Source organism: Parasteatoda tepidariorum, chromosome 4, assembly GCF_982258835.1.
Source record: "Parasteatoda tepidariorum strain Cologne lab strain chromosome 4, Ptep-v5.0, whole genome shotgun sequence".
NCBI classification, from domain to species: Eukaryota; Metazoa; Arthropoda; class Arachnida; order Araneae; family Theridiidae; genus Parasteatoda; species Parasteatoda tepidariorum.
In genome coordinates, this window is record NC_141758.1 from 4,532,574 (window position 1) to 4,550,782 (window position 18,209).

Below are 18,209 nucleotides of genomic sequence, written 5' to 3' on the forward strand. Positions count from 1 at the left end.
TTTGCTAATAAAAGCGATAATGAGTGGGAAAAAAGGTTTGCTTTTTGCGTTTCTGTTAATTTCTGTGCAATTTATATGGAATGTTCCAAACAATCTTCGAAAAATCTTATGACGGAAATTCACAATATTATGCAGTTTTTTCACTTTTAATATATGACGTAAATGTTTTTTGCAATATGTTTATTTTATGTTTTTTTTAGAGAAATTTAGGAAAGAGTTGCTCTAAAAATGACCTCATACATGTGCAATAATGACTATAGATGACAACAAAAACAAAAACCGTTAATTGTACTGACATCTGCTCCTCTTTGTGTAAAAAATTTTATAAGTTGGTAGATGCATAAAAACTAAAAACTGGTTTCTTCGTTAATTAATAATCCTCATTACTGAAATTAAGTGGTGATATATGAAAATTTCTGTATTATTTTTAACAAGTGGTTTGCAATATAACCTCACATAAAAAATTTGAAAACAACAGTCATATGTGTCAACACAAAAATTTGGACTCCCCTAAAAAAATTTTATCCATAATTTTTCTTCGTTTACCATTTCAAATACACGAGGCATCTGTGGATTATGGATTACATAATTATAAATCTATGGATTATGGATTACGCAATCACAAATCTTTAATTTATGAAGAACGGAATTATAAATCTATGGATTTTGGATTACGCAATCACAAATCTTTAATTTATGAATAACGGAATTATAAATCTATGGATTACAGATTACGCAATCACAAGTCTTTAATTTATGAATAACGGAATTATAAATCTGTGGATTTTGGATTACGCAATCACAAATCTTTAATTTATGAATAACGGAATTATAAATCTATGGATTTTGGATTACGCAATCACAAATCTTTAATTTATGAATAACGGAATTATAAATCTATGAATTTTGGATTACGCAATCACAAATCTTTAATTTATGAATAACGGAATTATAAATCTGTGGATTTTGGATTACGCAATCCCAAATCTTTAATTTATGAATAACGGAATTATAAATCTATGGATTTTGGATTACGCAATCACAAATCTTTAATTTATGAATAACGGAATTATAAATCCGTGGATTATAGATTACGCAATCACAAGTCTTTAATTTATGAATAACGGAATTATAAATCTATGGATTATAGATTACGCAATCACAAGTCTTTAATTTATGAATAACGGAATTATAAATCTATGGATTATAGATTACGCAATCACAAATCTTTAATTTATGAATAACGGAATTATAAATCTGTGGATTTTGGATTACGCAATCCCAAATCTCTAATTTATGAATAACGGAATTATAAATCTATGGATTATAGATTACGCAATCACAAGTCTTTAATTTATGAATAACGGAATTATAAATCTATGGATTTCGGATTACTCAATTATAAATCTATAGATTATGAATAACGCAATTATAAATCTATGGATTATGCAATTAAAAAATGTTGAAGCAATTTGTTGAGGATGTATCGGGAAAAATAAAAATTTATTAAAGTTGCATTTTCAAAACGCATGAAACAAAAGATTGACCGAACCATTCTAACTATGCTTTCGTAGTTAAAAATATATTATTTAACGAGAGGGGAAAAAAATTAGTTTATTTATAACTCAATATGTTTTGGGGTGCAAATTACAATATTGATTAGGGCAGAAATAATGAAAACATATTGAATATCTTAGAAAACACCACCCTCCCATGAGAAAAGAGAAATGATAATTATGAAAAATTATTTTAGTACCCATTCAGTAACTTGGTGTTCTGGTTAAAATGGACCAAGATAGCCTGGTTGGTAGGACTTTGAGCTCGTGTCTGGGAGAACGCGAGTTTGAATCCCTCCGGCCGAAGAGTTCCTGTGCATTAAATGGGGACTGGTGAAAGTTAAATTAGTCGGGGTCACTGAGTCCCTCAAGTTCCCATAACAAACCAGTACCTCTGGGGATAGGGAATCGGAGATTGATCGTTCTCTGGTTCAGATCAAAATTGCAATATGTGGATGAATGAAAGGAGTGTGACTGGGTCTTCCGGTAAAACGGGCTGTAACGTGTATGAGGCTGAAGTTGTATTCCATGAGGCTCTGTCTTACAAATTCGCTTTATTTACCAAGTATGCTTGCTGGTATTGGCATAAAAAACAATAGTTAAATTAGTTATGCACAGAATATAACAGCCCGTATTATATACATTTAGATTCCTTGTGAAAAAAAAGGAAGAAGACGTGAAAATGATAAAACATGACAATGTTGCTGCGTCACATCGCTCTCACGTAATTATTTATTTTATTTATTTTATTTATTTATTTATTTATTTATTTATTTATTTATTTATTTATTTATTTATTTAATTTATTTATTTAATTTATTTATTTATTTTATTTATTTATTTATTTTATTTAATTGTTTATTTTGTTTATTTACTTCTTTTATTTATTTATTTATTTATCTTATTATATATTTATTCATTTGCGCATGAAATAATCAAGTTTTATGCAAAAAAAGGACTTGAAAAGCCTTAGCAAGAGTTTTAAATGAGATTGTATATCGTCAGCAAGCAAGGGAGGAAGCCTTCTCTTTGTTTTCTTACTTTTTGTTACTCTAAAATTCTGATAATATTTATTACTAATACTTCCGAACACGTCATTTTTATATTCTAATCGTCTCAAAATTGCAAATATGATGGGTTTTTTTCATTCGGAGAAATATTACAATCTCCGAATAATGCAAGAGTCAAATAATCTATCAATATTTCTCAACAACGTTATCAAGAAGAGATATCTATACAATCTTATAACACGAAATCAAAGCAGTTTCACTTTTTGATATCTTTTACACATTCTCCTAAACAAAACAAAGCTATCTCAAATCGATTGTTTAGAAATTGTATAATTCTTAAGAAATATTTCCATTTTTTGAAACAATTTTGACGCATTATCGATAACTCATGTTTATACGTCAACAATTAGTATAATAGGTCCTTTCAACATAATGATATCATATTCAAGTGGAAACTGAAACTAAAGGCGGTAAAACTAGTTGTATTATCGCAATAAATACTAATAATTTTTCAGTTAATTGAATGTATTGTTATAAAATCAAACAAGTCCAAATTATTTGTTAAATTTTTATTAATGATAGAAAAAAGAAGAAATTAGTCGTATTATTGATTATAAATGGCATATCTATTTGCAGTTTCACTTAATGTCTACGATACTTATAGTGGTAATGAAGTTACAATTGAGCAAGTATATAGTTTAACTCTTAATATAATAATCACATACTTTTCATACCTGCCAACTTTCAGTCTTTTCTAAATGGATTTTCCAAGTGGTAGTAAAGCAACTACTGAAAAACAATCTTACTCAAAAATATACTTATATTTTGACCAGTTTGAAATTCACTGTCGTAACATTACTACGCTGTTATATATTTGATGTAACTATTTATATGTAGTAGTTGTTCAAAGTCCTTTATAATTATCATTATATTAAAAAAGTTTAATAGAGTAACATCAGTATCGCTACCACTTTATATATGAAAAAAAAAATATCTGGGAAAACCGGAAAAGGTGGCAGCTATGTATATTTAAACGCTAAAAAATAATATTATTGCCACGGACATGTAAGCAATTTATGTAATATTTTTTGTCCTATAACTCCAAACGGGCTAAAAATTAAATACTTTGTTAGTCCAAAACAAAGTGGATGGAATTTTTATTTATTTAATTTTTTTTTCACTTACCGCTTGTACCACTCTCAATATATATTTTATAACCGTCGTTCAACAGCCGACCCAATTTTGAGTTTGCGATTACCGGATCCAGAAGACAAGGGAATTCTTGGATCAAATGTATTTTTGATGGAACTAACCCACATTTGCGTTCAGAAGAAACCCACGAAACCCTTCCACGGTAGGGCTGACTGTAAGAGGACTCTAACCCAACTAAGGATACTTAACGTCAGCATTGTGGGAGATGCGAGCCAGGAGAGGAATTCGTATGAACCTGCCATAGCTGGGATTCGAACCAGGGGCGCTTCATTGGGAGGCGAGTGCTCTATCTCCTGAGCCACCGCGACTCCTATCAATGTACAGGCAACTTGATGAAAATAAATAATATTTAAAACTGGAAAGTTTGTAAAGTACTAAACTGCCTAGTATTTTTACAAATTAACGAAAGCGCTTATTAAAAAATTGAATGATAATTAAGATTGTAATTTATTAACATTTCGATGATAACATGAGATGCTTAAATGTGTGTATTAATAAAGGACTGAACAATTAAAAATTAATATATTCAACGAAATTTCAAAAATTCTTTCAAAATATTGTATATTTCGTATACTTTTGTTTTTATCACCACAAGATTGATTCATCAAAAAGTTTTTTATCGATTCCAATAAAGTTTGACATCGATAAATATCGTGAGTGAAAGTTATTGCTGATTACATAAACATTCACTTAACATCATTTTTGATTTAAAAGTCCGTCTTAAAAATATCTAAACGCTTTGAAATAAGTTAACTTGGACATTTTTCTTTGACATTCATAAAAAAACTATTGTTTGATCTTTATGCGCTTTATGAATTTCACGATTGATTTATTATATAATTTGTTTTAAATCCATGCCATGAAACATCAGAATTTGTTTTTAAAATATGAGGGGATATTTTTTTATTTTCGATTGTTGTACGAAAGATGTGAAATCTTATTTGCAACATATTTATTAGAAGTCAAAATTTCAAATAAATTGTAAAAAGTGACAAAGAATGTTTCTTCTGAAATGGCTTATTGTTTTGGACAAAAAGAAAATATTTTATTTTATTTTTAAGAAATCATGATAAATTATATGTTATGCAATATTATATGTGAATTTTTTTCTTATAATGTTTTTGCCCTCTTAGGCATAAAAATTAATAAATTCTTTTCCTGTTAATACTGGTTTTACTTTATAATTTACATTTTAAGATTAATAAATATGATACTAATAAATTTGATTCAGACTTTCTTTACCTTAATTTAAGGTTCGTGACTAGTTCAAAAATATTATTTTGAGCAAAATTCGTGAAATAGAGTTCATTATTAATTTAGAATTCCTGTTCTCTTACCTTTCTAAAAATACTTTACTTTTGTTAGTTCTCCAATTATTTACAAAATCATAGCAGTTTTTGTGCAAGGTGATAACAACAGTGGATAAGCTAATGATTTTATGTCTTTAATTGCGTTTATCTCAAAATCAGATATATTTCACAGCATTTTAAACACGATATCTCATTATTTTGTTTTTGAAGTAATTGTCTACGTTTTTTCAAGAGTGTTTATGATCATAGCGCACATGTTTTGAACTACAGACTAAGAGAAAAAAGGTAAAATGTCATTTTTCATGCGTTGTTTTTTCCTCAAAGACAAGTGCAGAAATTGTTAAATTTTGCTTTTGAAACAACACTGACACCTAACTCAGGAATAGTATATGAACTTGCTTTTAAGATGATAGTTCAAAACATAGTTGATAGCCTTCTTAATAAAATCCTAAAAGACTTTTTTATTTTGGGATTTAATATTTATTTTACTGCGTTTATGCAAAAAATGCCTCTTTTTTTTATTTAAAAATGGCCATATAAATATAAAATAATTATAATAATAATTTTTATGCTAGTTTCATAAGTTATTATGATGAATGTTCATAAGTTCAGAATTTTCATAGGTTATTAATTTCATAAGCAAATAAATTGGATTTGTTTTTAAATTTTATATTAATATTTCTAAAAACAGTTGTCGAAACTACTCAGATACCTTAAACATTTCAGTAACACTTGTCACTTTATCTTAACATTTAATACAAATATTTAAGACCTAACACTCGCGTTTTGACGATTTCAAAAAAATAAATTATTGTGTTTTCACTACCACAAGAAAATGAAATTGGTAACTAAACTATCTCTTTAGCGATTTATTTGTCGACAGAACAATAAAAGTTTAATTAATTTCATTCGCCAAAACATAAGTTTTTTTTTGCAAATTTGATTTATAGTTATTTCTTAAGTCACTACATTTAAATGATTCAAAAGTTCAGATTAAACTTCACTGAAAAACAAATATTTTGGTGGTAGAACTTTTAAATGTCAGCAAACACACTGAAATTTCTGAAAGATTTACTTTTTAATTGTACCACTCTTTAACACGATGAATGCCATGGGGGTCACCGGTGACCAGCACTGAGTTAGTTCATAGCTCTACGAGGGTCACCGATGACCGGCGAATCCAAGATTATTAGAAACACATAATTCGAGTAAATTCTTAATTTTTTATATCATTATCGTTACTAAAATGGTTTGAGGAAATTAATGCAATATAGAACACACAAAAATAGTTTTACTTATAAACACAGAGATGCCAACTTGCTCTGGACAGCGAATAAATATTTTCAAGTTGTAGTTTATTAATTGTGATTCTTGGTTTAATAAATTCAATTTAGTAGATTTTTATGCACCACTATTTCTAAACAATTCGTAGGCTTATGTAATTCACCACTTTTTCATATATATATCATCCGGACCTCAAAATACCAACTCTATCACAGCATATATACAAGCTAAACGCAGATTTTTTCGATAAAGCCATAGAATGTAAAACAGCAAATTTTAATGAAATCTTTAAATTTGAAAATTATATCAAAGATAAAAACTACAGACCAATAGCTGCACATTTCACCTCCGACGCCTCATATCATAACTATCAAAACAAATAATTTCATCAACCTTTCTTAAAATAACGTTTACTCATGCTGATACAATTCTGAACAACTCCAAAATCAAACAAACACAGTTTAGAGCAAGCTGCTCAATTTATTTTTGATTCCTTTTTAGTTATTCAAGCAAAGAGCTTGAAACATTCATAAAAGCAACTCCATTGCCTGCTTACCTCATTGCTCAACCAAAACTGTTCTAAAATTTCAGATGAATGGGATAGGGGCCGCTTCGCGGCCCAGGTGCCCAATAAGATCAAAACACTAGGACTAGGATATATATATCATCTATCAAATCATGTTTAATTTATCAAGCAAATATGCTTGATCTTCTGTAATGCTACCTAAATGCTGCATAATTCAAAATGTTTTTTAATTCAACTTGTAAATACTTCATGATGAATGGGTTAGGGGCCGCTGGGCGGCCCAGGCACCCAGTTTTAGTTAAATAAAGAGAAAAGAGAATATATATATCATGGCTTTCACTCCAATTTGCATTCCAATTACCAGAAAGAGCCACCTTAGAGACAACATTTCAAGACGGATAAAATATGGTGAGGATATATATCATGGACTTTTGCCATTAAACGCAACATTCAATCAATCACTCATATATAGTGGCTCTTTTAAAAAACTAGCAAAAGCTGTCTAATATTTGCAAATTTGGTTTGTAATTATTTACCGTTAGGCCAGACGGACAAGCCATGTAAAATTAGCGTGGCATTCAACGCGTTAAAACATCTTGCAAAGGCGTAGTGGTTGGCAATTCTGCATGTAAAAATCATGTACGGAAAGAGTAACATTTAGTACTTATAATGAACAAAATTTTTAATTATTTTTCTAACATTTTATCACTGAAGAATTGTTCTGCAGAGAGCACGTAGAATAAACTTTTAAACAATATTTTCAATTACAAGAAATAAATAGTAAAAACGAGTTCAACTTACTTTAAATATAGTTTTGTTCTGTGGCTCGTTGGGTAAGAGATTCGGACATTCAGTTATTTGGTGTATTGAACTGTTTTTATCTGTTGTTTGATTGACCATGGCTACCATTGCTACACTGAGGTTTACTCGCATCGCATACACATTGAACATACCAATGAAACCAAGTATGACCAGCACATACCGTCTTGGAAAGTAGCATGTTTTCGGCTCTAAAATATAAATAAAACATAACATTAGACGAGTGACAAAATCTAATTGCATGTAAACCATTTTTCTTTAAGCAACAAATATTTCGGAAGATCTAACATTTTAAAACTGTTGTTACTATTTGCATAACTGTGCACTCATGGAGGACTTTTTTGATGGAACTAACCCACATTTGCTTGACATGGAGAGAAAACAGAACAATGAGAATTAATGTCGTTAACAAGGGAATCAGCATTCATATAAATAAAACAAGATTTCAGATCATTACGATGAGCTGTGACTGCAGTGCAATTGAATTTATGCTTTGTTGAAATTGAATTTGTGCCCAAGATTCCACCAATGTTCAGGAATTTTATTTTATCTTATAACTGTCGCTGAACAGCCGACTCGATTTTTGGGTTTACGACTACTAATGTTCAACTCCGTAATCTTGCTATTTTGAGCCCAATCCTGAAGACAAGTGAACTCCTGGATCAAGTATTGGGAGAAACTTGCCTTCGTAGATGACGTTTTGATGGATCTAACCAGTATATGCGCTACATGGCTAGAAAAACCATGAAAATATCCCACCGTTAGCCTGACGGCAAGAAGACTCTAACCCACGAACCGTCCACCACTGAGGATATTTTTTACGTCAGCACTGTGGTAGGTGCGAGCCTATGCGGAATTCGTATAGACCAGCCATTACTGGGATTCGAACCGCGTTCTCCTCATTGGAAGGCGAACGACCCTTAGACACCCCGGCTCTATTATTTCTAGTAGCGAATATCAAAGCTAAAAAAATGCTATTATCTTCCTTTTCTCATGTTGGTCAAATTTTACATGAATAAAAATGACTAATATCTTTATGTTATTTATTACATTTATGCTATTATTAATGCCATTTCTAATATCTTTAAACATGATCTATCAAATTGTGCTAACAGTTTTGCCATCATAATCATCCAAAACATTTGCTTCTAAAAATAATTGATAACACAAAGTATCGAAGTCTCCATATTATTTTCCCATCTGTTTATGGTTCTATAACTCTTAAATAAAAAAAATCCTAGCATCAGATTACCGGCATGCAGCGAGCATACTTTGCTGCACTGTGCCCCATTACAGTACAGTGCCCCAGTACAGGCTACCGTACCGAAAAGATTAAAATTTTAAATTTTTCTGATGAAAGTAAATTTTTTATTTTCAAAAGATAGTCTGCTATGTTTGAACTAGCCCAAACATTCTTTAGAGTACCTGCTTTATAAAAAAAAATAACATCGAAATGCATTATTTTGATAAAACAGAACTTTTCACAGTTTGTTGACCTTTCTAAGGCATCTACAACATTTTTAAAAATTTCAAATCACCGAAAAATACCTAAAAAGCATTCTAGTGATTTCACCTTAATGAAAAAAAAACTATCTTACTTAAATTAGATGAGAACTCATCATCTTCATAGAGTTTTGATCCATTTGTGGTACCATAATAATTATGAAATACTGTCATTTCTTCAATTTTAAATTGTTTCAACCCTCTTCGCATTTTTAGGCAAATATTTTTAGAAAATGTTTAAGGTAAATGTTGCAGATTAGTATAGCAGACTGCGGGGCACCTGTTTTCATCTATTAAGAGAAAACATTAAACAGGTGCAGAAAATAAAAAGCAAAAGAGAAAGAGTGAAATGTAAGGGTTCTATTATTGCTACGCACCTGTTGATACAAACTCTGACTCAGCAAGAATATAGGAATCGCAAATATGTAATAAGTCATAATTATTTCCTTTGTTTTACTTTTATCTTCATACCTTCTCCAGATGTTTATAAGAGGTTTTCTATTGTACGAGTGAAACCGTTGATCGGATTTAATAATCAAATAATAATAATAATAATCTGAAATAAAAATATTTTATAACATTCAAGGTTTTGATTTTGAATTTCTTTTATTATTTTCTATAAAATATAACAATTTATGAAGTTTCTAAGCGAATAAAGAAATTCGAACGGTGGTTCAAACTGTTTCTTTATAAGTGCGATCCGTTAATTAGATTTAATTAAAAAATTAATATTTATATGAAATAAAAATAAATTCTTACATTTGCAGTTTTTGGCTTTTTCTTGTAATTTTCTTTAAAATATAAAGATATATTTTACGTTTATATGCAAGTTTTTATTTTAATTTATTAAATATTTTATTAATAGTATTTTTATTTCAATTTTTAACAGTTAAAGGCTCCCAAATAAATCAAGAACTTCAAACACGTTGGACGAGGGTTATACAATATAAAAAATATTCTTTGTCATAGTTGCCAACTTGTAGTGTCTTTAACCCTTTCGCGCCGACTGTCACAAATACGTGCCAGTTTAAAACCGTATCAATCAGGGTAAAAAGATAAAACTGGTAATCAAAGTATTTCTTTAGCACTTCATTTGTGGTCGGAGTTGTAATTGTTTGATTTATTTAATTCACCATTACTTTGTTCAAAATAAAACTATTTAGTTATACTTTGAATTAGCATTGATTATATATATGATTAAACTAACAATAATTAAAGTAAAAGCAAAGTAAGTCTGTCAAATTAGCAACGACTACATTTAAGTTACCTTTTCTTATTTAATTACAACTTGATTCTGATTTTGTACGAATGCTTTTCTGAATCACCCGTCCCCAAGGGGTTAAGAAAAATTTGCAAACTGGTTGTAAAATAATAACATTTATGCCAACTTGCTCCTCTTTGTTACTCATACTCTTGTGCAGGGGCACTAACTAATTTGTCTGAATGGGAATAAATAATAAATCGCCGAAGCGCAATTGCATGGTGAAAGTTTGGGTTGAGTAACATTCACTGAGTGAAAATTAAAATAAAGTAGCGAGATTAAACAAACAAATTTAAGAGAGGGAAGAGGTTTTTGCGGCAGACTGCCTCGCATCCCCTGGGGGGTGCTCCACTTTGTTACCATTACCAGTTTCGTTTCCAGAAGAAGAAAAAAATATTTTCTACAGGTAGCAAAATATACTTTTTGTTTAGTATTTTCCATCTTAAGTGATTTTTTAAAATTATCATGTGAAATGTAATTTTATTGAAGTTAACTCGATGTGATGCTTATAAAGAGTAGGCGTAATTATTCTTATCTATGAGTTTTACTATTTAACCCTTTCGCGCCGACTGTCACAAATACGTGACAGCAAAAAACCGTATCAATCAGGGTAAGAAGATAAAACTGGTAATCAAAGTATTTCTTTAGCAGTTTATTTGTGGGCGGAGTTATAATTTTTTGATTTATTTAATTCACCATTACTTTGTTCAAAATAAAACTATTTAGTTATACTTTGAATTATCATTGATTGTATATATGATAAAACTAACAATAATTAAAATAAAAGCAAAGTAAGTCTGTAAAATTAGTAACGACTACATTTAAGTTACCGTTTTTTATTTAATTGCAACTTGATTCTGATTTTGTACAAATGCTTTTCTGAATCACCCGTCCCCAAGGGGTTAATCTTCAACCAATTTATTAAAACTTTTTTCAGAAACCGGAGCAGTTGGCATTCCTGTAATAACTATTGCGGAAAGAATTTTCTGAGAACTGAGCTTAATGCTTAAAATCAAACGTGCCTATCTAATAGGTCTACCCATGTATATGCGTCTGAACTATCGATTTATTACAGGTAAAAATTCTAAGAATCAAAGATTTATAAAATCCAAGTGCAGAATTTGATACCGATGTAAAAAAGTCTCCTCAACGACCGTCGAAATTGGCAGCTTTATTTGGGCAATTATGTCAAATTGTCACGATATTTGAACATTTAAATAAAATTTATTTTACGTTTTCGTTCTTTTTTCTTCTCTTTTTTCATTATGACTCCAGTAGAGGGCAGAAGATTTTTAGAGGAGACTTTAAGAACAATAATTATAAAATTAATTATACACTCTTAACAAATATAAAACTGTGTAATTGCCAATATTGGAGAACAACGAGGATGCCAGATTGCTCCGCTTTGTAAAATAAAGTTTTTTTTATTGAAATTGGAGTAATTTTTAGCTTAGCATTTATCATTGTAAATCGTTTTTTTTTACTTATCGAAAATTCGAAGTATCATATAAAATGTATCTTGATAACTTTAATTTTGTGGTTACTATTTTAAAAAGTAGGCTTAATTATCCTGATTCTACAAACTGTTTAATTCGCTAATAATTTTATAAAACTTCTGTGCAAAGCGGATCAGTTGGAAACCCTGGAACTATTTGAATGTTTGAAGAAAAAAAAACTACTTTGCATTCGAATACAAGTAAAAAATTATTTTATTACTATATCAGGGAAATTTATTACTATATATTTATTACTATATCACAGAAAACAATCAAGTTTTTGTGTAACAAAAATTCTAATAGTTAAATGCAACTGTTGGCATTTTTTTTTTTTTTAAGAAAAAGAAGCATCATTTCTAAGGTCTAGTAAGACGCAAACAGGAAAAAAAGAAAATTGCACTAAAAATCAATTAACAATTTGTCATAAAAGAAAGACAAAAACTTGAGAAATAACGCTAGTTGATATTTTTTAATCCTGGCACGTGAAAACAACGCACGCACAGAGTTTGAAACGTTGTATTTAAATATTACGATAATTTTTCTAGCGTTTATTTTTGAAAAACGAAAGTCATGCAACGAAATTAATTGGAGGGAAAACCCATACAAATTTGAAGTTTTAAAAAAAATTCTAATATACTCAATTTTTAATTTTATGCTAATTTTGAAATGCTAATAATTTTTATTTTCTTCCATTTTTAAAAAAAAGAAGCCTATGTTTTTTCTACCTCCATCATTTCTTCAAAATTTCTTTCAGATAATGTACACGGTTTTAGAATGTCTACCGTTGACGAGAATATCAAATAACAATTTCTATTGGTAGTTGTGTTAAAAACCACTTGTTTTCATTAACTAATTTTTAATTTTCGGTATAAGATTATTGTCATTAATGTTTCTTAGTCTAATTTCAGGATTAATAAGAAAAGGTTCGTAAGGCCTCAGACTCACAGCATTTTAATGAAAATAACATTTCGCTTTTTTCAAAAACTTAGAAAAAATGGTTACAAATTGTTTTAATTTTAGTACTTTCTGTGAAACATAACGCAATTCTATTTTTCATTAAATATTGATTATATAGGTATTTATATAATAGATATTTATATCTGTATAAGCAAAATACTTTTTTAAAGCAACAGAATCATAAAAAATATACACTACATATATGTTTTTCAGACATGGACCATTTTTGTGCCGAAAATAAACGGGTTAAAATCAAATAATTAAACTGGAATATAATTGAAAAGATAAGTAGATGAACCAGGTGAGTGAAATTTTCAAAGTGGCTATAATCAGGGTTAGAAAAAAAGGTACGACAACTATTTTATCATAGACTTTTTTAAAGACAGAGCTAATAATTGTTAACCTTATTTTATTTACCACTGCCAAATTTGAAATAGAAATCATGAAGCATGCTTAACCCTTTCGCGCCGACAGTTACAAATACGTGACAGCATAAACACGTATCAATCAGGGTAAAAAGATAAAACTGGTAATCAAAGTAATTCTTTAGCAGTTTATTTGTGGGCGGAGTTATATTTGTTTGATTTATTTAATTCACCATTACTTTGTTCAAAATAAAACTATTTAGTTATACTTTGATCTAACATTGATTATATATATATGGTTAAACTAACAATAATTAAAGTAAAAGCAAAGTAAGTCTGTCAAATTAGTAACGACTACATTTAAGTTACCGTTTTTTATTTAATTAAATCCTGATTCTGATTTTGTACGAATGCTTTTCTGAATCACCCGTCCCCAAGGGGTTAAAGCATAGATAGCATACTTAAAATTTATGCGGATTAGTTACGTTAAAATTTAAGTAAAAGTATTTATGTTATAATTTGAGCAGAAACAACTATGTTACATTAAGAACACCCATATTAGTGCGACCACTTTATGTTATTTTCTCTAATTAATAAATATCCCTGAAAATGTCACTTGCCTGCATCATCCACCAATCTCAAATCAAAAAACGAAAATAATGCTACTACTTACCCTCATTCGCGTGCGGCATGCTGATATTCACTTCCTTCATATTGGTTCGAATGAAGTCACACCTCCAAAAAAGACCGAATCTAATCAACCTGGAAGATATTTAAAGCCGAAAATATTTTATTTGCAATATCTGATAATCAAAGAATGAAGAAACGTGTTTTGTAAGAATAAAATAATACCTATTGCGTTAGCGATAAGAAAAAAAAGAGAGAAAAATCATATTTTACCTCCCAAATTCTTATCATTTTAATGACTGTTTGAGATACAATGAATGTTTCCACGTTATTAACTGAACTCAAAAACACGTGAACAAATCATGTATGATGCTCCTATTAAACTCAATTGTGTTTTTGCTTTAAGACATTTTATGACTAATACATAAAACACACCATTCGAGAATTTGACACTAAAAATTCTTTCAGTATTTTTATTTTTTTTTTATGTAAGCGCTGTCAATTTTTGTTCACAGTCGAAGCACAGAAAGAAATCATGAAAATTTGGAATCTAAAATAACTAAGTACCGTTAATTACCGTAAATAAATTAAGTATAGTCAATAAGCAACAAATCAGGGGCAACTTCACGTAATTTATTTAATGAAACTAGAAATTATTGTAGAAAAGTCAACTAGCTCCGGACAGTGAACAAATATTTTTGAATGGTAGTCCTTTAATGTATGACTATTGGTTTAACATGCTGAATGCCATGCGGGTCACCGGTGATCGTCACTGAGTTTGTTCGCAACGCCACGGGGGTCACCGGTGACCGGCGAAGCCAAGATTATTAAAAACACATAATTCGAGTAAATTTTTAATTTTTTTTTATATTTTATCGGTTCTGAAATGGTTTGAAGAATTTAATGCAATATAGAACACACAAAAATAGTTTCATTTATATACACAAAGATGCCATCTTGCTCCGGACAGCGAGAAATATTTTCAAGTGGTAATTTATCAATTGTGATTCTTGGTTTAATAAATTCAATTGAGTAGAGTTTTATCTACCATTATTTCTAAACAATTCGTAGGGTTATGTAATTCACCACTTTTATCAGGATACCAAGCTAATTCTTTTAAAAAACAAGCAAAATTCTGCCGAATTTAGTCTGTAGTTATACACAGGGATGCCAACTGCTCCGCTTACTGGAATAGTTTAATGGTAACAAATTATATAGTAAAATTCGTTGAAGAAGGATAGTTACGCCTACTTTTTATCAGAGTAACTAGTAGATTAATGCTTGATCGTTACATTTTGTATGATACTTATAATTTTTCATATTTAGAGGTGAAAAAATTATTAAAATGAAAAATGCTAAACTAAAAGTAACCTAAATTTCGCTACCACTATAATATACTATTTTACAAAACGGAGCAAGTTGGCATTTCTTTATATACCGTTTGGACAAACGGGAAAGCCATGTAAAATTATCGTAACATTCAACGTGTTAATATTTTCGATTAATAGGGTTTTTAATCACCACTACTACTAAACAATTCAAGAATTACGTGATGCGCCACGAATAGGGTTGCCGTAAACCTTGAAAATTTTAAAAAGTGGTAACTAAATTAAAAGAAATGTCGATATTTGACGATCGTCGATTATGCGTAGCCACCACTAAAAATTATTTTCCAAAGAAAGAATATAAGCATAAAAATTCAATCTACTGACACGTTCGCGCCGGGTATTGCGCCTGAAAGCGGGACGGAAAAGAGAAAATACTGGTAGAAGAACTATTTCAATATTAGATAATATTCGGGAGGAAGTAAACTATTCTGAACAATAACAATTTACTGTAAGAAAATTTTTCACGGCGAAGAAGCAATTCAATATAAAAATTGCATCCGTTAAAAACAATTGGTAGTTATGAATTTTTATTATTTCTGGAAAGAAGCTAAAAAATGAAATTTATATTTTACTAGTTTCTACTCCGGTGCGCCACTCGATGAGACAATCTAGTGTGACCCACCGGTGGGTCACCCCGGCGTAAACGAGTTAAACCACCGAACTATAAAGTAGTGTATTAAAATAAGAAGCATCTTAAAGCGTTAACTTAAATTTACTACTAGTACTAAAACTTTTCAGGGACAGTGGGAACCCAGAGCTTTGTTACAATTAGAACATATTGAGCCTTTCTAAATGTTGGCGAAATTAACCGAAAAATCAGTAAATATTTTAGTTTGTAATTCCCTACCGAAATTAGCGCAAATGCCATATTCTCTTATTGTATAAAATTGTTTAAGCATTTGAACCTTAGCATATCTGCCAAATGAGCACAGAAAGTCAAAAGCATTTTTTTTCCTTCTTAAGTACCACTATAATTAAAAAAACATTCTAATATTAACTTTTTAATTTTATAACTGCCGTTGAGCGAGCCCTAAACTCCATATTAAACTCGAAGTCATCTGTAGACTTAAATTGCAAGCGCACTGTCTATCTAATGGCAATTAGGCCAATTCTAACTTATGCCTGCCCCGCCATTAACACTCTAAGTGATCACTTAAAAAATAAACTCTCTATGGCAGAAGGAAAGATTATAAGAAGACTCGTCGGCGCCCCTAAATGCATTAGCAATAATAGTATAAAAAGGGATCTTAAAAGTGATGACATCAACGTCTATATAAAAAATTTAAACCAAAATTTCTACGATGAAGCAAAAACCTGTACCACCAGCAATTTTAACTCACTCCTAGATATTGAATTAATTGACGACAACACTAAATTTAGCCCAATCACTGCCTTTTTCCTTAGGGATATGACGTAGCCCTAGCACATGAAATACACTCTCGATTTTTGGTGCTAAGCACCACCTCTTCCCCCCCCCATTTCCATTCTACCTCATCATCGAATTACTACTACAGATGAATCGGTTAATGCCGCTTCGCGGCAGCGCACCGAGATTTATATAATTTCTACCACTGCCGTTGAGCAGTCTACACAATCATGGGATAACGACTACCAATGTTCAACTCCAAAGTCTAGTAAATTCCTGGATCAAGTATTGTGAGATATTTGCCTTCGTGGAGGCCATTTTGATGGAACTAACCCACGTTTGCGTTACATGGAGAAGAAAACCACCCATGGTTAAGCAGACGGCAAGGGGACTCAAACCCATGATCCGTCGTCCACTGAGGATATTTCACTTCAGCGCTGTGGTCGGTGCAAGCCGGATGCGGAATTCGTATCAACCAGCCATCGCTGGGATTCGAATCCGGTTCACATTATTGGGAGGCGAGCACCCTATCGCCTAAGCTATCATAGCTCAAATAGTTTAAACATTGCAGTCCTACAGCAACCACACAGTCAACTGACCTCACAGTGCTGAAACTAACTTTAAAACAAATTTATGACAGATGGGATTGCGGTCCAGGAGCCCAGCTCCAGAGCACTACTACAATGTCTGTCTTACTTACTGACGCTTGTTTGTCTAAGCTTCATTTACTACTGCCACTAATTCTAAACATGAGCCTGCCACATTTTATAACTATATGTATATCGTCAAGGGAAGAACCATTTCTTGAAGCCACGGGAGAGAAGGGTCACCAGTGATTACGTAATTAGAATCTTACTTTACGTATCGTCCTAATTTTGTATTTAATTGTAAATAATTCTATTTTATAAATAGCTTGTCGACTTTACGTACCTCACTTCCCCTTACGATTGTTTATTTCAGGTTTTGAAAATTTTAAAAAGTAGCAACGGATATAAAAGAAATATAGATATTTTAATTTCTGTGTAACTACCACTAAAAAAATTTTTCTAAAGAAATTATATATGCATGAAAATTTTCACTTTTTAAACCACTTAACAATAAAGTGGTATATAAAATTTAGAAAAACTTTTAGCATTAACCTAAATTTACGACAAATCACTACTATTACAAACCTTTCGAGGAACGCGGGAACCCTGTCATTTTTTCTACTTATGCTTCTTGTTGTATATAGTGTTCAGTTTTTCCTATTCATGTTTATTTTTCTTATCGGATTTTACTTATTATATTTTGCTTATTCCTGATGATACCGACTACTCGGACGCCTTTTTATTAACGACTCTTATGGTCCGGTTTTCCTGACCGTCGAGATTTTCGACCTCACTATGTCTCCACCCCCCCCCCCTATTTCTTTCCCATATTAGTTAGCACTTTTATTTAAGCACAGTTTAGCCCTGTCCCGCCACCGTAAGGAGGCATCCAGGGAATACCAGTGACCCGAAGTGCGCGCTCTTAGCTGCATTAGAGTAAGA

General features: G+C 30.7%; 1 protein-coding gene across 4 annotated transcripts in view; it reads right to left on the reverse strand.

Annotated features, from left to right (window-relative positions):
• LOC107446766 (putative inorganic phosphate cotransporter) overlaps positions 1 to 18,209 on the reverse strand; it is a 52,352-nt gene that overhangs the window by 18,917 nt on the left and 15,226 nt on the right. The window contains exons 1-3 of one of the 4 annotated variants that reach the window (XM_043048140.3): positions 14,200 to 14,283; positions 13,973 to 14,061; positions 7,700 to 7,908 (exon numbers count right to left, since the gene is read on the reverse strand). In XM_043048140.3, the coding sequence (XP_042904074.2) occupies positions 7,700 to 7,908; positions 13,973 to 14,012 (249 nt within the window). In that variant the 5' untranslated portion in view covers positions 14,013 to 14,061; positions 14,200 to 14,283. Of the gene's footprint in view, positions 1 to 7,699; positions 7,909 to 9,315; positions 9,562 to 13,972; positions 14,062 to 14,151; positions 14,284 to 18,209 lie in introns of those variants that run through there. The other 3 variants (XM_016061522.4, XM_021145281.4, XM_016061521.4) reach the window with 3 other exon arrangements.